Raw genomic sequence first — 22,181 nt, 5'->3', positions numbered from 1 at the left:
TGCACCGGTATAGGATATTAAAAAATACGGACGAGAAAAAACGGATTTTTGGCAGTTTGTAGTAACTTGTTCCAAACAACTTCAGGGATTAATTGAGCCAGAGTCTGTGAGGGTCGTGCAATTTGGACAGTCTCCTGTCTATCATACTACCCTCCAAATCATTACACCTACTGCTCTGTGTACAAACCTTTCAATAGCAAATCCAATATCACGTTGCTGTCTACATTGTTGGGGCTAGACATTTTCCGCTTTCATGCGAATTACAATCTACCCCTGAATACGATATTACGTTATTCTGCGTCTCAGTACTGCCTTGTTCTGCACTAGCCCAAACATTGCGACAGTAGTATGCCTTGGTTGACTACCTAGTAGGTTTTCCTTCATCTTCTGTCTACAAGCATGACTATTATTATGGTACAGTTAATATAACCAGCAATTTCATGATTAGTCATGATCTTCAGAGTCCTTTCTTATTTGGCAAATATGAAAATTAATTATTGAATCAATATTATTAAACGAAAATTTTTATCAAATACTAAATGCAGTGCCTGTTATAATATTGAAATGACATGACAATTTTCTGAGAATTTTATCATTCAACATTTATATATTGAGACCATATAAAATATTATCTATCATATATTATCTACTGTATCAGTTAGATATTTCTACCAACACCTATGACTAATATTGAAAATAATTCACCTGTTTGTTTATCCTAATATCAGAATAGATAGTGGTTACTTGTTACAAAAATATCTCTCTTATCAGTTGATGCAGGTACAGTGAAAAAGTGAAATTCAAAGGGAGTGTATATAAAAGGTATGTGGACAATTATTTCTTTATTTTCATTAATTATTTCAAGTTTAATTTATGTTTATTTTATTTGAATATATTATGTATGATGTATTTAAAACAATTGAGAACACATTTGGATTCCATTATTCTAGTCACGCCTAATTTACGAAATAGGAAATAGAATCAGTACGAGGAGATAACAGTAACATAGATATTGTTTGTCTGTCATTTATCTAATTGTAGTTTTTCATACGGTTATGAAAAAAAATTATATACATGTTTTGTTATTAATTTTGATTTTGTGTCTCTTATCATCGTCATTATCACTAGTTTCGTTATTACTTGACTTCTTAATATTTAATTGAAATTTCGATCAGATTCAATTCAATCAGACTATTTGGTAATTTTTTGTATTCAAAATTTTTACATCAGCCCAAAATAAGATAATTAACAGATTTGACTTCACGTTTTGCGAGAGAGATTCCATAATAGACTCATACTTTTTGAGATTGAGTTTATATTTACTTCATCACTGGTTTTAAGTGAATGTTGCATAGGATTGTTTTCACGGTTTCAAGAAGAACACTAGGTATAACCCTTTTTAGTCTTAATAGTACAACTTGTCATCTTCGACTGACAGAGTTATTATTATTTTCACTTCGTCTACGTTATTCTCATTCGCCATTCGGAAAAAATTACTTTGTTATCTGTGATTTTTATAAACACTTTCATTACCACTGTTTAATGGAATGTACTTGAATCTTATGGTAGTATGACTCTGTAGAGGTATGTATAAAAGCAAAAATTCTTATATGGATATTGATAGATGTATCTTTTATCTGGCTTGGTTTCTTGAATGTAAGGTGTGTTCTGGGTTATATGTTCAGAAGTAAAACTGAAGTAAAACGATTGTACAGCTTTCACGAAACATATCATCTTGCATTTTAATTGCAACGAACTTGCGATCCAATTGTGTAACGTAATAAAAATGTTGTGCATACTGTACTAATAAAAATAAGCAGTATATAGATACACTTTTCCTCTTTAATTATGATATATTTTATATTTGGAGTCTTCTTAAGAATATAACAAAAACTATTTTTTGTTTCTTATATGTCAAGCCGATAGAGGAAACTTTTTAATGAAAAATCAAATATAGAATAATGTTGATTTAAGTGAAAACTATTACTTGAAAGTTTCTTGAAAAGAGAATCACAATAATAAACTACCTACTCACTGTTTAGTTGAAATTTTTTCCAATTTATTCAGATCCTAAAAATAGCTCATGATGATCAATGGCTTCTTTATAATAAATGATTAATAAGAGTTGCGGAAATTACAATAAACAATGCAATTAACTTCCAATGTCGAATTCATCATAGAAATTCTCATCAGATTAATTCACTTTCCACACCAAACGCAGTATACACATTTTATATTAGTAAAGACAGTGCTTAGTTACTGGTTACTTAGGAGACACGGTATAAATAGTTCGATTTTTGCACGTTTGTAATATCAATTAAATTGAAATTCACTTTTGTATGGTTTTTTCTATTATTATGACAAGGACAGAGTGTGCTCTCTAAGATTGAAATCGAACAATCGATAACTTTAGGAAAACATTTTTTAATGAGTTTTTCAAATATTTTTCCATAGTCTTTTGAAAATTACCCTCAAGAAATATATAGGATAAGTAACGAGCGCAACTACAACACATAGTTTCACTTTAAAAGCACATGTGTCAATGAGAGACTATGGATATATTGGGATCAAAGGAACAGACGTTTTCATTGTCTCTATTGATAATCATATGGCTTTTGATAACATTAAACAAACATATATTATAAATATTGGCACACAAATTGGCATCTTTGTAAAAGATACATTTACATTCGAATAAAACTACCTCATCATCAGCTCATTAGTTACGTAAGAATCATATATAAGCAAAATTGAGATAAAAATAAATCAAATGCCCATGTAAAATACCTATACGTTTTGGTATAAGCGAAAAGAGATTTAATATATGTTGAAATTCTATATTTGGCCCATAATAATATATTGGACAGTAACTTGTTATTCAAACTAAAATCAATAGACCGCATAGATATGTGGACACACGGCCGGTTCTTAATGATTCTATAGGTGGATTGTATCACGAATAAACAACCGTTTAGAAAAGCCAGTATTGGATTATTAAAAACTATAAAACATCGCAAAATCTCTTCTCTGAGTCATATATAGGGAGACAATCAATATAAGATACTAACATTAATGAGAAAATTAGAAGATGAAAGAGATCCGTATCGAAAACAACACCATAGCTGCAGAACATGAGAAAGTGGTGCGGTGCAATGAATATGTGTGATATAGTCACACGAGCTGCGAAAAGATAGTTACTTAATTAGTAAAGATTCGCCTATACGATGGTAAGCGCACGTTTTAAGTATGTAGTGACTACCACTAATAGAACATGAATAGCTTCCTACTAGGGGATAGCATTTATCGATTAGTCAATTTTAGTATAATGATATTGTAGTCTGATCAGTATAATTGAGTTTCTTATTGCTAGATTGCCATATTAAATGGAGAACTAGAGAATTCAAATGTTTTCATCAAATACTATTTAACAGAATTGAAACAATATATACTGATTTCATTCTTTTCAGTACTTATCCTCATCATGTATTTCCAATTACTCAGTACTACTCTAATCATAATATTGACATTCTTTGAGTTCACACAATGTCAGTTAAACGGTGTGAAACCAGAACTGGTCAGTTGCTACAACACATCAGCTTTACCCGGGATTATTATTGCTGAAAATAGACCACCTGCAACCCTAAACATTTTTCTGGAAATATTAAGAAGAATTGAAGACGCGAATCCAGACATAACTGTAAGAGATCTCTCCATATTATTAGTTCAAAGGTAAATAATTCTGATATATGACTGTGAGATAAAAAAGAAAGAGATTAATCTCTTAAGGGTTTAACATCATCACTTATTTATATTAATAGAATTAGTATTAGAAAAATTTGTATATTTTCGTTTTCAGCACAACAAATTTAGGCATTCTAATTATTATAGATAATTACTCTAGCGCGATACTTTATTCCCAGTGAATTGTTTTAGGTTGAAACAAAATGGGATTGCAGCTACTGGGCGAGCTGTGGATTACAGTATCGCTATTCCTTTCGCGCCAACTGAACAAGAAGCAATTAAAGGGACTTTTGTGGCTAATGAATTCCTACCAAATTCTCAATTAACTTTGAAGTATGGAAATATCGATATGTCGGATATTGTAAGTAATCAGATGGTTTATAGCATAATTTCGTTTCCATTTATCATAATTATAAAGAGGGTAATAAAAACGTTCATATAACTCAAAAGTGAGGGTAGTATAGAATTAGGGATATAGTTTTTCGATGTTTTCACATTTTTTACTAGACTTCTTCAATTTTCTGCTGAGGGTGACTCATTACCTATCAAGTGCAAAAAATATCGAGGTATACACTCAATATATCTAAATATTAATAAATTGTTCAAATCGGCAATCGTAACTTGGAAAGTACACATAATATGCACCCAGACTTTTTCTCGTAATAGGCAATGATCCACCTTCAACTGAATGAGTATATATGACAACATAATGAGAGCACAAGTTATTTATTATTACATTATATTAGATTGATTTCTGTGCCGTATTAAAAGTAATGATATTTTTGCAGTGCGCTTTTCATTATATGATCTCCAATACAGTAAACACAACAGTGAGAGGAGATGAATCACAAACTTGTATCAGATCATCTCGTTATCAAATGAGAATACGTAGAGAAATTGGGGAGCGAGAGGATGTAGATTCAGAAATGATAGAAAAAACATTACTACGCCAAAGCATTTATCCCACCGCTGCAGAAATGAGTGAATGTCCCATAGAACTTGGAGTGATTTATACTAATCATGGAACAATTAAAGCTGGTCAAGTCCTACAAGGATTGGCTGCTGGACTAAATAAAGAGAAAAAAGAAGCAGACAATAGATATGTGGCTACACTTACAAGTATAAACAATTTTAATTTGTAGTAAAATTTGAATTTTAATCTTAATATTTTCATAAAAATGGAAATTATGTCAAAGCGTCAGAAATATAATTCAATAAAACACTTGTTATTCAACATTCACGCGAAATAAAAATCGACGCGTTCGTTTAGGTTACAATAACCGATAAATTTTAATCCTATTCATAACATAACATGACTTTACATAAGAACATTTTTTAGAATTAAAATTTTTTATTTTCTCATTTTATTAACTGAAAAATAAAATCAATTGGAGCTGCTCAGTTTTAGGAATCATAAAATTGTTATAGAACCTTACCCAAGCAAAGTGAAGTCGCTCTTGTCCAATCACAATCACCCTACAGACATTATGAAGTATGTCAGTTAATGCTGTAAATCGGTTATCTTCCTCTGAAGTAGCCCGATTTTTCTCCAAGCCCAATCGTCTGTCAAAGGTTTTCAGTTTCTAAGAACCTTTGGTACCTCGCCTCACAACTTAGATGAATACGTCTGGCCATGATGCGCTGACGCAAACCAATCTGGATCAGTACTACAACTCAGTGGGTGTAGTATCCATTTTTACAAACAGTAATCACAATTAAATTTAAGTTGACAGATCACTAAGTCAATGATTTGATTAACATGGCAACACTGATGGGCATAAGTCAAATCTGATATGGCCATCACCAAGTTTGATATTTTTAATCGTGAACGTACTAAGATTATATATATATATATATATATATATATATATATATATATATATATATATATATATATATATATATATATATATATATATATATATATATATATAGTGATATATGAGTTGTTTCAGATACTTGAAACATTCATCTTGGTCAAAACATGATATTAAATTGCGACCATTTTTGTGCGATCATTTCTACGTAGATTGAACCAACAGCAATGTGCCGATTAGCTCGCTTCTACTTTTGATGAGCTGCGCTAGTTTTCCGTATTCAATCAAGGTCGCACTTAGCTACAGGATGAATTTCGTGAGGGTCGTCCAAAATCGAATGTTGTGTAAGAAAACATCGATGCTGTGCGTGAATTTATATTATCATACATTCAATATTGCATGAACATTTGGCTGTCAAAAAGATTTTGTGCTGGATACCGCATAATTTGAAAAACGTTAAAAAAAATATCGTGACGATTGGTGCAAAGAAATGCTGTAAAAATTCAATCGCGGTGCTTTAGAAGATCTATGCATATGAACCTGAAATTAAACAACAATCGATTGTATAGTTCTTTTATGAGGAGAAAAATCCAACAAAAGTTGCTCATGAACGGAGTATTTCGAAGCAAAGGGTCGTTTGTTTGTTCTGAATAACTTGTCGTCACTGTTCCATTAGAGTAGAGTAGATTGGTCAATTATGAATAGTACACCAGAATTTGTTTGCCAGCACTGTTCCAGAAAAGGGAAATTGCAGATAACAAATCATTCCTCACCCTAATAATGCGAGCTCTTGATCTCATTCGTTCGAATTGATGGGTCATCCGCCGCGTTTTGCACCCAATGATTTCTTTATTTTCAAATTGCCAACATTATGCTGGTCTTTTGTAAGTTTCTTCAGGTCACCTGCGCAATCTTTTTCATAGCTTCAAAGGACCCAAATTATATTTCTTCCAATACCGATTTTACCTTTGGCAACAGCACAATATTCGGTAATTAGGAAAATGATCTAACCATGGGATATTTAACTATACTGGAAACTTTTTGATGACAATACGAAGTGATTTGAAGAAGCCTTTATTATAATTCATTTTTCGCTACAGTTTCAGCAATCACACAGATACCTAACTTATATCTGTTTTTAACTTTGGTAATCCAGGCGGTAATCATCTAGATCGTCCTCATGGACATCTTCAAAACTTCAAATATCCAAAAACACGTACATCTAATAGAAATTCACTGCTATATTTACTTTGAAATTTCAATAAAACGATATTATACCAGGTATATTGAAATGAACTGATTGATAAATTTATGGTAAATTTGGCTGACGTTTTTTATATCTTGTCTATCATTTACAGAACATTTATCTTGTTTGATGTGCATCATTTGATTAATAATTTTTGGTATTCGTGTCTTGAGCTAAGATTTTTGTTTTATTAAAATCAAATTCATGATGTTCATTTTTTTCGTGTTTATGTAGAGCAGTCGATACATTTTTGGTGTATTTGTGACCATTTATTCTGTTATCTAAATATTGTGTAGTCATTCCTATATAATTTTTAGGAAAATTCAGACATGGTATGGAATATATAATATTTGATTTCTTAGTGTCTTTAGCTTTGTTTTTTAGTGAAGTGGTGATAATGTGTTGTGTGATCCATGACTTATATTGATGTTATGTTTCGATAAAATGTATTTCAACTTTTCTTATAGTTGGTTTGTATAGGGGAGTGCAATATATGTATCTTTTTCCTTACTTGAATTTATTTGTGTAGTTGGCTTTAGATTGTTCTTATTGTGTAATTTATATGTGCGTTGTCGGATGATATTGATTATTCTCCAAAGTATTTTTGAGTTTTTTATTACTTCGCGATGATATTCTGGAGAAGTTAATTTTAATGCTCTATCTGTTAATCTTATAACGACGCTGTTTTGTTTGTGATTTGGGATGGCTTGAGTTATAATAATTAAGATACCTTCCAGACCATGTTTCTTTTGTATAATATTTTTATTTTATTATTGATTTTACTAAGTGTCATGTCTAAGAAATTCATTTTGTTGTTTTTTTGTTTCAATTTCTAAAGTGAATTGGATCATCATCATCATCAAGCCTTCCAATCGTATGTGGATTATGGCTATCGCTTTTGGCGCTTTAAATCCTTTTTTTTTGAGGTGGATGACTCCTGGTTTTCTAATTTTTACTTTCTTTATCGTTTAACGTTTGTTTTGGCTGTTTTTGTTTTTATTTTCCATTCTTTTCGGTTCCAGCATTTTGCTCTCTAGTTTTCTATATTGAGTGCTCTTATGTCCCCTCCTCTATTTCGTTTCTCCAAGTTTTTCTCGGCCTGCCCCTTCTCCTTGGCCACAATGGGATCCATTGCGTTATTCTTTCGATCTCTTCGTTTTTCTATGCTCTTCTCCTTCCTGTGTTATCTTTGGACCTGTCATAGTTCTCATTATTCTTCTTTCGGTCCTCTTAAGTTCTTCTTCTTCTCTTTTGTTTATTACTGTGATTATTGGACTTATTAGGGTTTTGTACATCTTTATTTTGTTTTGTTTGGTTATGTTTTTGTTTCGTCCATAGGCTTTATAGCCTTTTTGTATCCTATCCTTTATCCTCTCTCTGGTCGTTGGTCCCAACGTTATTCCTGGATAATTAAAGATCGATACTCTTTCAAAGTTGTATTTGTTAGTTTTCAGTTGGTTTGCTCTCTGTTCTGGTTTTCCTCCTATTCTCATAAATATATTTCGTTTTTTCTGCATATATTTCCATTCCGTAATTTTTTGCTTCTTCTTCTAATTTGTTGATCGATTTTCTTTATTCTCTCTGTCCATTTGCTATCATCGTTACATCATCTGCGTATGCTACTATTTGTATTGCATCTGTTGTAATGTTCTTGTTTTATAGTCCTGCGTTTCTCACAATGGCTTCCAGAATTATAATGAATAGCGTTGGTGACATTGGGTTTCCCTGCTTAACGCCCTTATTTGTGTCCGCTTTATCTGATTTGTACCTTGGAATCTCACTTTAATGTCACTCTTATTTAGTATTATTTCTATGAATATTCTCAATTTTTTTGGATATCCTTGTCTTTCTAATTCCTCTGTTAGTTTCTCTCTTTTTATTGAGTCGAAAGCACTTCTGAAGTCAGTAAAAACTATATGTATTTCTTAATATCGTATAATCAATCAATCATTTTATTGAAATTTCGAGGTAAGTACATCGATTCTAATACTATGTTTTTAATAATGTTTTTAAGATATCTACTAATATGTTTCATCTATTCTACAAATATTTTAATCATCAAATATTAATTATTCTTTTGAAAATGCTCCCAAGGAAGGAGCGAAACGTTATCCAAACAATCTACGAACCCAAGAAATTAGAAAGAGGAAAAAAAATAAATCTATATATATATATATATATATATATATATATATATATATTATATATTGTATAATAATTTTATGTTTAACAGGTGACCTAGCGCATGTTGGCCTAATACAAATGCAGCCGCCATTAATAATTGGAGCACAAGGAGGCTGGAATAGCACTATCAATCCGAAATATTTTTTTCTTCAAAAAAATGATGACATCGAATTATCTGATCAAGATATAAGAGGGTCTTTGGATGGTTTATTATTAGGTTTGAAAATTGATGACATCAAAAAAACATTTGTAGACATTAAACTCTCACAAATTATTGATATGTACTATTCGCCATCACAAAAGGGAATTTTTGACTCTTCATTTAGAGCTTGCAACAGAAATATTTTATATTCCGAATTAGTAACTTCGGAAACACTAGGGGAGGAGATATATAACGTATTATTACCGTTGGATCGATTTGGACCATATCCGGGGAGCGTCACACCACTTGGTTATGAGACACTTAAGGAAGCTGCTTTAAATAATTTCACAAGCTATCTTCGTAAGTAGTTTTGTAGTTTTGTATAATGATCATTAAAATACTATTTTCTGCTCAACGTAGAATTCAAGGTGAATTTGTCTCCTCAATAACAATCAAATGTACAATTACAAAATATTCGTCATATTTGACATAAAACATTCCAAAAATATGTTACCCTCCTCTACCTTCTTATTGTGAAGAGATTATAATTGGAAAAATACGTTTTGCTATATAATGTAGGTACAGTGACATGTGAATTTCAACGATATAAAACAATATATTCATTAATGGAATAGGGTTATTCTCTTTATTAAAAAAATATTCAATATGTATCTAATGTCCTACAATTTAACGATGGATCGTGTTATTCTTTGGTATTGTCTGGATTTGAATTTTAAACAGTCTTGTTTAGAAGACAGAGCCATTAATCTACTTCGCAGTAGAAAGTAGCATCTTCTCAGGTTAATATTTATCTATTCTTTCGAAAGCATGTGGTATAACGAGAAAACTTTATAATTAATTGAAGAGTGTTAATTCGTTATATATAATTTTTGACTTGCTCTTCATATCTGCTGATGGTAAGGGGTGAGCGATTAATGAATGATAGATTGTTAGTGTTAGAAAAAATTCAATTAATAAGTAATTATTGCAACACTTAGTTACTAATATAATATTTACAGCTCAAATAGTTGATCTGGCATGTCCCCAGATAAATTCTGATGTAGAAAGAGTTAGTACCGATATCCTCATTTTCATCGATGGAAGTTACAAATACGTTACCATTCAACCAATTTTATCGTAAGTATAAACACGCTTAATATTTTGGACGTTCAAATGAATATGAGAAGATCAATTGCAATCTCTAACCATCACTAACTTTGATTGTTTTTTGAATGTATGTACCAAATAAAGCTCTAAAGGATAATTCAGTTTTGATCAAAACCACTTTATTTTGTGATGATGAAGGAAAGCCGTAAATAAAGATTACAAAGCAAATGTTTTCGTATGACACATAATATAATTCCTATCATTATTTGTTCCAGCTATATTTTGGACAATATTGATGTAAACAAATTTGGTTCAAGATATACAATATTTAGTGGGTCAAATGGAGTGAACATTACCAACAGTTCTTCAAGATTCTTGTTAGATTTCCATAAACAGTATAATCTGACCATACATGAGAACAGTAAGTTTGCAACATTACATAAACTTTTTTTTGATACACTTAATATTATATTACAATGAAATCTGTAACTAGGGACGTTAGAAGTGTTAACCCAGAAAAAGTAATTTATATATCTTTTGGTAAGAAGTTGACACCATTACATCAAGAATGAAATGCATATTTACAAAAAATTTTATTAACATGTATTTATAAAAAAATTTTATTTGGCGACTCGGCAGATACTCCTATATACTTCTTGCTGGAAAAGAACGCCCATTCCATTTCAGAAAAATAGTGATATCATTATCATAAAAAATAGCCCCCCAAACTATTACTCCAAGTCTTGTGTATATGCCTTACAGCAGCGAACCGAATATAAACTGTCTCTAGGACGGAGTCTTACAGTTTTCTCCATGTCTCAAAGTTGATGATAGTGGGCCGTAGTAAACAGGTTTACCACCATTTCCAAAGTATTTGCCGCGCAGTAGCAAAACGGTCTCGGAGAACTATTTGTCTGAAGTATCTATCTTGACGCATGATATCGGTAGCATGCCGATAATTTTATGCCTTTGCCGCTTATTGTTACTCTTAACACAAGTAGATGACTCAGAATAAGTGACAATATCTGTATTATTCCGCTTTCATAAACCGGACCCTTTACAAAAAAGATTAATGAAAGTTTTTTCTCTAAGTATGGTTGTAATGTTCCCAAAATATCAAGATCAAGAGATTATTCTCTCTGGTGTAACGCTAACATTGTCACTGAGTATATATTGTGTCGAGAGTATGTACGTCTTTAAATGGAGAGGCTACAAAATCAATATAACATAAAATATTTTTTTATGTTTTGGACAGTTTTTGCATTGACAAATCTATTATTATTATATATTATACCTGTATATTACTATTTATTAAAATTTTATTAATTAATACCAAAGACTTGTAAAACTTAGCGGCCAAATTGTGTTGGACGAAATAGTTTGTTTTGCAATTTGAACGCTACATTGAGTACTGTATTTACTACCACTCATTTTTAGTTACAGGGGATTTTGATTATGCAGAGGTATATAAAGTAATTGAATCTACTGTAAAATCCAAGTTGAATAACAAGTCGTATACTGGTGGAGAATCAACCATAGCACTCCTAATACCAGGTACCAAGCCAAGTGATGCTCAGAACTCGCTTATGTTACAAAGAAAAGAAATAATTAGACAGTTTCTACCGGGTAGGTATTACACTTACATTTTACCGGAATATATGCTCCTATTTAAAATCATATTCTATGTACATTCAGAATCCTCTTCAATAAGTTCCAAAAACAATATAGACGTTGTCTGAAAAAAAAGTTATTCTTGAAAAGTCGGTGAGTATTTTTATTAGGTATACTTATGCCATATTGTAGCCAATGTGACGATCATCATTCCACAGTTGTTTTGTTAAAAAAATCGTTCGTGGTGAGGACACAAAGAAAGAACACGTTAATTGTCAGATATATCAGTAGGATAAAACCAGTAGAAGCAGGTGGATAGAACAACTGCCAATGTGATATCGTTCACTCGAAATTACAGATGACGGAGATTAAGATTCTTCGGAAGTCACCCATATTGGACTATAAATGATTAAAGGAAATATTTATTCACAGATGAAACTTCAATGAGTCTAAAATCTCCATCAATATAATGTGATATAGTGTGATAGGTGAGATTTGGGAAGAGGTTTTATGATATTACGGCAAAGTGCGCAAATTCTCGACTATAGAGACTAAACGAAGACGTGAGAATTGATATAATTATCACAAATACTCATTGGTAGAGTGAAAAGTAGTTTGGATCCCTATTTAGTGTGCGTGATGATCTATGAACCAGTATTCGTTATAAAAACTCTGGGGAAGTAAAATAGGGAAACGGGCATCACATCAATGAAGAAAGCCAATAGATAAAAATAAGAAAGTGATATGGATCGAATATGGCGAAGAGAAAGGGAAATTAGCTATCATGTAATCAACCTCAAACCTAGGAAAAATAAGTTTTTAAGTTCGGGCTCCAAAATTGATCACAAACATGTAATAATCAAAATAATCAAAATATCAACAGATATGTTAAAATTTAAATTATAAACTCTCCAGCTGAACAGATTAGAATACTTATTAATGTTTTGTGAATTTATTAAGAATTTTATTAATATAATTCAATTATTCTATTGTTCTAACAGTACTAATTTAAAGTGTAGTAATCTAAATATGTGAAAAATAAATGCACGCTATTAGAATCTGTAGAATTTCTTTCACGTAACTCAGGGTCTCTCTAACAAATACTTACAAACTTTGATAGAGTAGAAAAAATTAAAATATGTTTTCTTCATTTTTTTACAGACCTCTCAATCATCCTTCTTGGATCGGGATCATCAGAAGACTATTCATCGTTGTTGGTTAATCCATCAAAAGATTTTATAGCTTTATCTGATTCAACCAACGAAAATGATCTGAAAAACACCGCACAAAACGTTATTGATGCAATAAAAATGAGTAAGAATACTTAAATCTTATTAAATAGTGTAATATTAAGCTTTATTATACATTATAATGATAAATAATAATGAAGTAAAATGTACAAAGTTTATTTTTGTTCAGATATATATTTTTCTTTTAGTTCCAAGATCAATAGTGAATCCATCCTGCGGCGCTAGTTTGAGTGGCTCCGATGCAACATTTTCTTTAACAGATTATGTTGACCTATACGGAATCAATTTTTATAAAATTTCTCCCAATTATTTCTATAAAGGAGATGCGAACAGACATTTGAAAATTATTGCAGATAGTACAGGAAGTATAACTGTCTGCTTGTCAAGAGATGAAAGTAGGCCAACAAATCAAACTGGAGATTGTGTAAGTTTGAAATCAAGTGTTAAGGATTATGATATAACAAATTGGTGTGAAGATGGCTCTTTACAAGAATGTTCACCTATCTATTTCTCAGTTTATGGAAACACATCACAAATACAATGCAATGGTAAGTATAAGAGTAGTAGAATTGTCACTATAAAACAAGTTTCTATTTGAATTAAGTTTCACTGCCACTAATGAGCTATTTTAAATGATATAATTTTCTTTCTTATGTATTTTATACTTTGATAGTACAATGATCTCTAACTAAACTGAATATCACTGGTACAGTAAATTCCTACGTAGAAGTAGTTCGCTTAAATAGTATTGAACTAAAAAATTCATCCAAAATCGTTAGTTGTGACTAAAATTATAAACAGCAAACTTAAGAATTTGTAAGAACACATGAATAGAACACATAGATGACTAATCGTAGATTTATGCATATGGTCCAAAAAGTAAAAGCCAAAGGCAGTTTTGCTTTAAGAACAAACACCTTTACAATTTTTTTCCAATAGCCGGTCATATATCAATATATCCCTCCTAAAACAAAAGGTGTACCATTACTTGTTAACTAGAAATTCATAATTAAGAAGGGTATTTTCATGCAGAAGTCAGTAATGTATAGACCTTGAAGCTAAAAATCATTTTTCTACTCTCTTTGGTTGGAATACATAAATAGCAATAATAAGTTTCATCAACGAACATTATAAGCATAGTTCTTGTTTGTCTACTTTTATTAATTTCAGTGGATATCTATATTCGATAACGGGATCATCGTGATTAATTTAGATATAAAAATGCAAATATCTGTAATTAATACTATTATTTCATACATACTATTATTTATTATTAAATAAATATTTTTTGTTCTAGATATGAGGTGTCGTTTCCCGAATAATATCAAGTACAGTATAAAATTAGAGAACGTGGGTTGTGCTAGTAGTGCAATAGCACTTTATTCTAATCTTACTATCATTTTCATTTTATTCGTTTTGAAAATTTATGTCTAGATCGTTATCATTTTAATGAATATATATTTTTGTTGAATATTTTGTAGATAATCATGCTTAAATTTCATAAGAATGCAAACAAGATTATACGTTGTTCCAGTTATTTTCGGATATTTCCTCAAAGAAATTATGGAATACCTTGGTTTTTTATTAATCTCAAAAAAGAGTTCAGTATTATTCCATAGAGAGTATAAAAGTATTTAAGCACAACTTTTTGTAAATAATTTATAATAATGTATTTGGAGAATAAATTTTTTATGTTTTATTGGTTTTTCATTTGACTAGTCTGCACCAACTCAGAACGCTACTTGAAGTTATTCAAATTAAATAAAGACAGTACTTATTTTCCAAAATATGAAAGATTGTAAGCTGTGTGGACACACGGTCAATATAATTGAAAGCGATAAAAACTTCAAATTTTAACTGCATTAAGGAATCGATTAAATGGAGAAATAGAACATACTTGCTCGTTCAATGAAATGACTAAGCTTCGAATGGCTTTATAATGACTACTACTAACTGTTTGGCGTCAATAAAAAAATAAACCAGGAAATAGAAAGACTCATTTTTCTTCAAAAAAGTTATGAAAAAACTCCCTTTTTGGTAGTTACTTTGTTAATAATGTTAAATAATAAATGAAATTATTTAACATTGTCAACAAGTTTAGTTACGGTCCCTGAATTATTAATAAATTTGGTGTGATATACCATTATAAATCTTAAGGAGTAATATTGCAAACTAATTTAATAACAAAATTTTTGAGAAATAATCAATAACAAAGTTATATTTATGCAGATATATTCCCCTTATTGGTGCAAATAAGTCATTTCTGCATAGTATCCACCGCGCTCTATTTTAACCGATCAACAATATCCACATGAAACTTCTGAATCCACTTTCCATTCTTCGATTACTATGCGGGAAATGCAATTTTAAATTGATATTGCTGCTCCAACTCATATATTTAAAGTTTAAAGTCTTTCTCCAATGTTGGTTCTATAGTCTTCAGTCGTTTTCTTCTAAAATTATGGCCAGTATTTTTAAAAGAGATAGAACTATGGTTTCCATAGTTCTATCTAAATTGTTATTCGAGTATCATTTCACCTATTTGTTCAAAAAATATTTATTGTTTCTTCTTGATATATGATGAAATCAGATACAGGAATATACAAAATTACTTAACGTGGAACTCCTATCATGTTTTTCTCACCTGGAAGAATTATTAATATTTCGGGGTAATCAATATGCCATTTTCTAGTGCTAATCACTAATTCTGTAGGTTTAAATTCACAAAGAGAAATTGATAAAAGCTATTCGTTGGGATCATATGTTTTCAAGTCCAATAGTAATATAAACTTCTTAATGTTAATCAATAGATATAAATTATCAACCCTTTTTTTTGGAAAAATACATTGCAAATTCGGCTTCAACTTAAAAATCAATAGTGCCTTCTTTGGAATGGAATTATAAAATTACTTAATACAAATACAAGTGAGAAATTTGTATTTGATGTTATCGATAACGTTTAAACATTTACAAGAACTAAGCTAAAGGTTTATAATATTATAATAAGTCACCTATATGGTAAACCAGAACAAGGATTTTATATGAGTGTAATGTAAGCTTCAAATATAGACTTAACTTCCAAATTATCCCATTTGGATAAATATTAACATGGATAAAATAATAACGTATTTTTAGGTGAGTGTATGATTATGTGTTAACATCAACCAAATTGGTGTATTCATACTATTGACATATCCTTTTTGACAGAACGAATCCAAACTTGGAAATATAACTTTCTGACTCACATTGATCAAATTTGTATCTATATATTTGTTTTCATGTTACATTATCCTTTGTTCCAAAAAGGTATATCTATAGTCTTATCTTATTAAGTAAATATACATCTATATTCAGGTGATCTTACTAATAGTGCTGATAATACTTTCAATTTGTAACTATCTCAATATTATAATATGCTATGAAGGCTAATATTTTATTGAAATTCATCTTAGTGCAACGTAAGTAAAATATAATTCAATTATTAATTTAAGAGCCGTGTCAAATATAATATTGAAGTTGATGTTTTGGAATGATAATTGCAATTGATTATTTATTGGCGCTTATCTTGGTATAATGTTGTACTCGCATATTTAGATAATGAGTACATAGTACATAAATCTTATTTTGTGTATAATGATTTGAAAGAAGAAACATATTTTGGTTCCTTGAGAAAGATTCAAAGCCTACAAAGTGAATTTATATGAGGTGGTTATTACTTCTATTTAATTCCAATTCAAATAGTTCGTCTACATATTTTTGCAAAGATTAAACTATCATTCCAATATTTGGAATTAACTTTGGAAACTACTGGTCTTATTATATATATTTTGTTCGTTATTATATATTATCAAGTTATAGGGAGAGTGTACTTTTGTTACAGAAAAAATAGTGTTACGAACTCGTCCGGCCCGTGTTTTTTATTTTTATCATAGCAGGCGATTTGTTTGCATTGTTTGTTTTAAACTAATTTCTAGGAAGGTCTTGTTATTTATTTGTTTTTGTTTGTTTCATTTTTAGAATTCTAAAAATGTCGTTTCTGCTATATAAATTGAGTATGTTTAGTGGAGTTAGTTAGTTTATAATAAATAGTCTTAGTTCATGGAACGAAAAAGAAAATAACGGAAGAATTCAAATAAATTAAATAAGTTTGTTAAGTATTAGTGATAAGTTAATTATTATAAGTTAGTTAAGTGTAGTGTGAAGTGTTTAAATAAATAAAAAATATTACATTTCTGTAAATTCGATAAATCTGAGTTGATTTTCAGAAAAGTTCATTTAAAGGAAAGAGCTATCCACAAAACATTTAAACTTTTAACCAGAAATTAAAGGAAATTGTATTGGTGCTATTTATATATAGCAATACCTACCACCTAATTATTGAAAATATTTATTATTATTCGCTATGCAATTTGAATGTGTCTGAAGTGGAGGTTTTCTTACATCTCTCAACAGGTTTTTGGTAGTTTTACGTGTATGAGTGATATTAACTGTCCGACATCGAGTTAGTGGGAATAATAGTATTTTATTATTGTTTACTTTTCAGTTTCTATAGCTTTGAAAATTAACTTTGATATTGTATTCTATGAAATGAAAAGACGTATTCTAGTGTACTTTAAAATTCTTTAGAATGCAGTAGGTGGAATAAGAGGTACTATATAGATAAAAGTATTCACGTAATTATTAGAAACGGACACTATTCCATCTGTAGTACTAAGAAATAGAGTTCGCGTTTAAGAATATATTAATAACGTATTGGCATTTTCCGAAAGTCGTATCATCATTATGTTGAGCGACACTAGATATTGAAGAAAATATTTAAATAGGCGACTTGACCATTGCAACTGGGTAAGAAGAAAAATGCTCTACAGTTTGTGTATAAATTGATCAAATATTTGATATAACTTTTTTCACATCTACTAGTCAGATTTGAGGAAAGCTTAATGAATGAAAATATTTAATAAACCATTCACCAATTTCAGTTGAAACAGATTAGTGGCGTGATGTAGTAAATATATAAATATTACATTGTCAGATGAGTGGATTCAAAGGAAATATTTTCCATTTCAAGCAGTATCACTTGACCTAGCAGTTTTAGATTTGAATTTCTGAGAAAGAGTCCAGTTGCAGTTATAGAAACACGTATAACCGAAATATAATGTACCTAGCTGATGATTGTAGACAGTCTGAATAATGAAAATAATATAGGTATTTTTTTGGGTTTTGCATTTGGAACTAAGTTTAAGAGTTACAGTATGTACATTCTCCGTAACTAAGTAAATTATTGAGAAATGCAGTAATGGAAAGCTCTTTATATTTGTTATCATCGCAACAACTCTCTGCAGTTGTCTTCCTACTAGTTTATTTAAGTATAATATCATTAACAATAACTTGATAAAATTCAAAATACATGCTAATATATTTTCTATATTAGTTGTAGTAGTCTGCGCAATTTTACAAAATGTAAGAGGTCAAACATCATCCTCTCTTCCAGAAATTATTCAATATTGTTACAAAAGTAATTTCAATGTTACCGCTAGACCACCGTTAACTATGCATTTATTAATTGAGTTGATAAGGAAAATCGAAGTAAACGAGAGGAATGCTATTAATATGAGATTACTTGCATCCTCAATTCTGCATGGGTAAGTAGTATCTCATTGAAGTTCCTACACTTGGAACTAATATTACTTTTTAATGCTTGTCGAATTTATGTCACTGGATTTTGTATTAAAGTTCGCATTCTTAGAAGCTGTTTGTTGTTAGCCAATTTGTACGGCGATTTTGGGAATCGATTCGAAAAACTACTATTAAATAAATGAGATATTTCTCTTTGATTAGAGCAACATATTATCACTAATATTATAATTTTTTCCTCCCAGTACATTCACTATTATATGTTAAAACGTGGATAAACTTATAAAATTAAAGACTAATTATATCTAAATAATTTTTCCTGTGTTATTATTTCGGTGAACATACTAAAACTAAGTAATTAACACTAAAGAAATTATTAACATTATTACAAAACTAATTTGTGATTGTTATAATTAATAGTAATAATGACTTCTTAAAAGAACATATTTGGTTAAAACAATAAATTATTTTCAACCGTTCAAATATACAAGTGAGTTGATAGATTATGAGATAATCAAAAATATACATTTTCTGCTTTAAAAGGGGCTTTTCAGAACCTATGATTGGGTTAATCCGAGGTTTGGAAAGTAATCCGGATCACGTTCACGGTCGTTCGAAAAGTGAATGAAGTAATCGGGTCATAGATATGATAGGATTCTTTTTATTCTAGTATATCAATGAATAACTGGGAACGGCTGACGGGTCCTTCTGTTTGTTTATTTTTTTTTTTTTAATTCTAAAAGTTGTCAATTCCTTTTATATCGAATTTCAATGTTGAAATTGTCACCGAGTATAGAACGCGATGTTCGGAAATTGTAATATAAATTTATTCTCCGATAGGCGTTCTATCTATCTATCTAAGTTTTGAAAAAGTCCTCTATCTAGTTACCAAAAGTATGAAATGGGGATTTGGAACCGTTGTGATTGCCATAATCTCACGGTTTACCACTATACCAACACCCACAATTACATGTTTAAACTCCTCTTAAATCATTATCTAATTATTTGAAAAATATTTTGAAAAACACTTAACACAAATATTATATATTGGGCAAAGGAATTCCAAAAAAAATATCAAAAATATAAACATTCCTAATGAATATGTATTTATTTCGTTAGATGTAGTTTCTTTATATACAAATATTCCTATTACATTTATGAAAAATAAATTAATAATAAATAAGACAAAATTAAAGGATATACAGAAATACTCCGGAACGAATTCATAAAAACTATAGAGCTCATAACATACTTCAAATATGAAAATGAACTATACAAACAAAATTGATGGTTGTGCTAGAATATCTTGAGAAAACTGTTTTAAACAAACTTGATATAAATATTCCATTGTTTTTCCTTTACGTAGATTTACGACTTTGCATTACTGTCGTACCAAAAAATCAAATATTAATAAAAAATTCAATCTTATCATAAAAAACTTCAATTTACAATCGAGGTTGAGCAAAATAATAGAATCAATTTCCTTGATGTCACATTATATGAAATTAACAATAACATAAGAACACAATGGTATGCGAAACCAACAAGATATCTAAACCTCAATTCGTGTCATCCTATGTCACAAAAAGATCAGTGATAATAAGTTTGGCTGATAGATCTATCCAACTATCAGATCCTAAATTTATATACTTCGTTATTTAAAAAGCAAAAACTGCATTAAAAGAAAATAATTATCAGGAAAAAATGATACAACTTATTCAAGAAAAGGATAAACAAATACTACAATCAATTAAAAAACAAAACAGATACGAAACATCAGACCATAAAACATTTCTTCTAACCATATATGTACAAGGACTTTCCCAACAACTATAGAATTATTTCAATAAATATGATATTAGTATAAGTCATCAAGGACATGATAGATTATCCAAATACTTCACTAAACTAAAATCTAAAATACCCAAAAACAAAAAGTCTTATTTTATATCAAGTATCTTGTACTAATTGTGACGCATACTACATATGGCAGATATCTTAGTATTTAGAAAATAGACTAAAAGGGCATCATTACGATTAAAAAAATAAAAGTGCATTAATGAACCATGAAATATCAAAAAAACATAAATTCAATTATAAAGATTCTCAAATTTTTGGAACGGAATCCAATACACGAAAAATAGTATTTTTAGAAATAAAACTACAAATAATTTATATACAATATTCAAAATGACATATGATAGAAATATTGATTAATCGCTCATACTTCAGCTGGCGAAGACTTCTTTACATTTCAAACTGATTTAAATAACCTTAGTGGAATATATACATATCTTTTAGATTTTGAAAAAACAAATTCTTTAAAAATTCAACGCCATTAACAACCAACTAACGTATAAATTACAACTTTACTTATAACGACCTTACCTTCAATATCAACAGGCGAATTTTTTCTTGATTCTTTTTTAAAATATTTTTCATTAATTTTTACAGAAAATTTTTTTTTGTTTTTTTGAATAGGAATCATTTGTAATTTGATTTTAAATAATACAGATAATACTTTATTTGACTTCAGAGTGATGTTTAATGGTATTCGTCAAACAAAAACTACAAATATTGAGGAAGATAAACTTGTAATACCTTTTCGAGCAACAGGCGAAGAATTTTATACGTACAGACTGATAACAGATTATTTAATACCCGGACAAATTGAACATTTTCCTAGAGAATCTCTGAGTCTATCGGAATTATGCTTTTTGCACACGCTTATTTCCAGTTCTGTCGATCCTATCGAAAGAGGAGATGAAAATCTAACATGTGACGATCGATCAAGCATGTCACTGTAAGTAAGCTCTTCACACTTTTGATTAAATGGAAAACGATACTTTTGATTAAATGGAAACGATACTTTTGATTAATATTCGAGAATTAAAATATATTAATTTTATAGAAAATAGAATAATTGATATAACGTCCAACTTTTATATTTTTTCAATTAAATCGGCCCAAAAAATGTGTATGATATTTTCAAGTTTGTACTTTTTGCATAGGCTACCAAATACATGATATCATTGCCTTTTCAATAAGCATAAGTTTGTCGAATTTGGCAAAAAACCACTTATTTCGAGTATTGTTCTCATGAGCTAGTTCCATAATGTTACATAGCCATGACGAACAAATTTGATATAATTATGTACTTGATGGTTTTTGCGCATTGTAAACCACTGTTAATAGTAAATTTGTTGCAATACCTTACATTTCATCCATTATGATAATGCTATTAATGAATTTATTTACACTTGATATTTCGTTAGCAAGATAGTTGTTGAATAATTTCTCCAAGAATTCAGATGATGAGCCAACACACATAAAAAAATCAATAGTTGCAAATAAAAATTAGAAATTTGACAGGACAATATTGATAATGATTATCAATTTATGAGATGGCTAGAGTTATTGAAACTTTTTATAAAATATCATAAATATTT

At 29.7% G+C, this 22,181-nt stretch overlaps 2 protein-coding genes across 6 annotated transcripts in view; both read left to right on the top strand.

Annotated features, from left to right (window-relative positions):
- The first annotated feature begins 651 nt into the window (after positions 1 to 651).
- LOC130451214 (uncharacterized) lies at positions 652 to 14,797 on the top strand. Its single transcript, XM_056790088.1, has 11 exons — positions 652 to 822; positions 3,468 to 3,729; positions 3,934 to 4,102; positions 4,530 to 4,860; positions 9,038 to 9,490; positions 10,150 to 10,267; positions 10,513 to 10,658; positions 11,675 to 11,863; positions 13,010 to 13,162; positions 13,287 to 13,646; positions 14,396 to 14,797. Exons 2-11 carry the CDS (start codon positions 3,482 to 3,484, stop codon positions 14,530 to 14,532), a joined length of 2,304 nt encoding a protein of 767 aa, XP_056646066.1. The 5' UTR covers positions 652 to 822; positions 3,468 to 3,481; the 3' UTR covers positions 14,533 to 14,797.
- A 1,615-nt stretch (positions 14,798 to 16,412) lies between these two features.
- LOC130451215 (uncharacterized) overlaps positions 16,413 to 22,181 on the top strand; it is a 69,901-nt gene continuing 64,132 nt past the window's right edge. For 3 of the 5 annotated variants that reach the window (XM_056790090.1, XM_056790091.1, XM_056790093.1), the window contains exons 1-3: positions 16,455 to 16,556; positions 18,530 to 18,740; positions 21,269 to 21,535. In XM_056790090.1, the coding sequence (XP_056646068.1) occupies positions 16,517 to 16,556; positions 18,530 to 18,740; positions 21,269 to 21,535 (518 nt within the window). In that variant the 5' untranslated portion in view covers positions 16,455 to 16,516. Of the gene's footprint in view, positions 16,557 to 16,745; positions 16,804 to 18,529; positions 18,741 to 21,268; positions 21,536 to 22,181 lie in introns of those variants that run through there. The other 2 variants (XM_056790092.1, XM_056790094.1) reach the window with 2 other exon arrangements.

Source organism: Diorhabda sublineata, chromosome X, assembly GCF_026230105.1.
Source record: "Diorhabda sublineata isolate icDioSubl1.1 chromosome X, icDioSubl1.1, whole genome shotgun sequence".
Lineage (NCBI taxonomy): Eukaryota > Metazoa > Arthropoda > Insecta > Coleoptera > Chrysomelidae > Diorhabda > Diorhabda sublineata.
The sequence above is the reverse complement of the archived record's forward strand: the minus strand, read 5'-3'. Positions and strand labels throughout refer to the sequence as shown.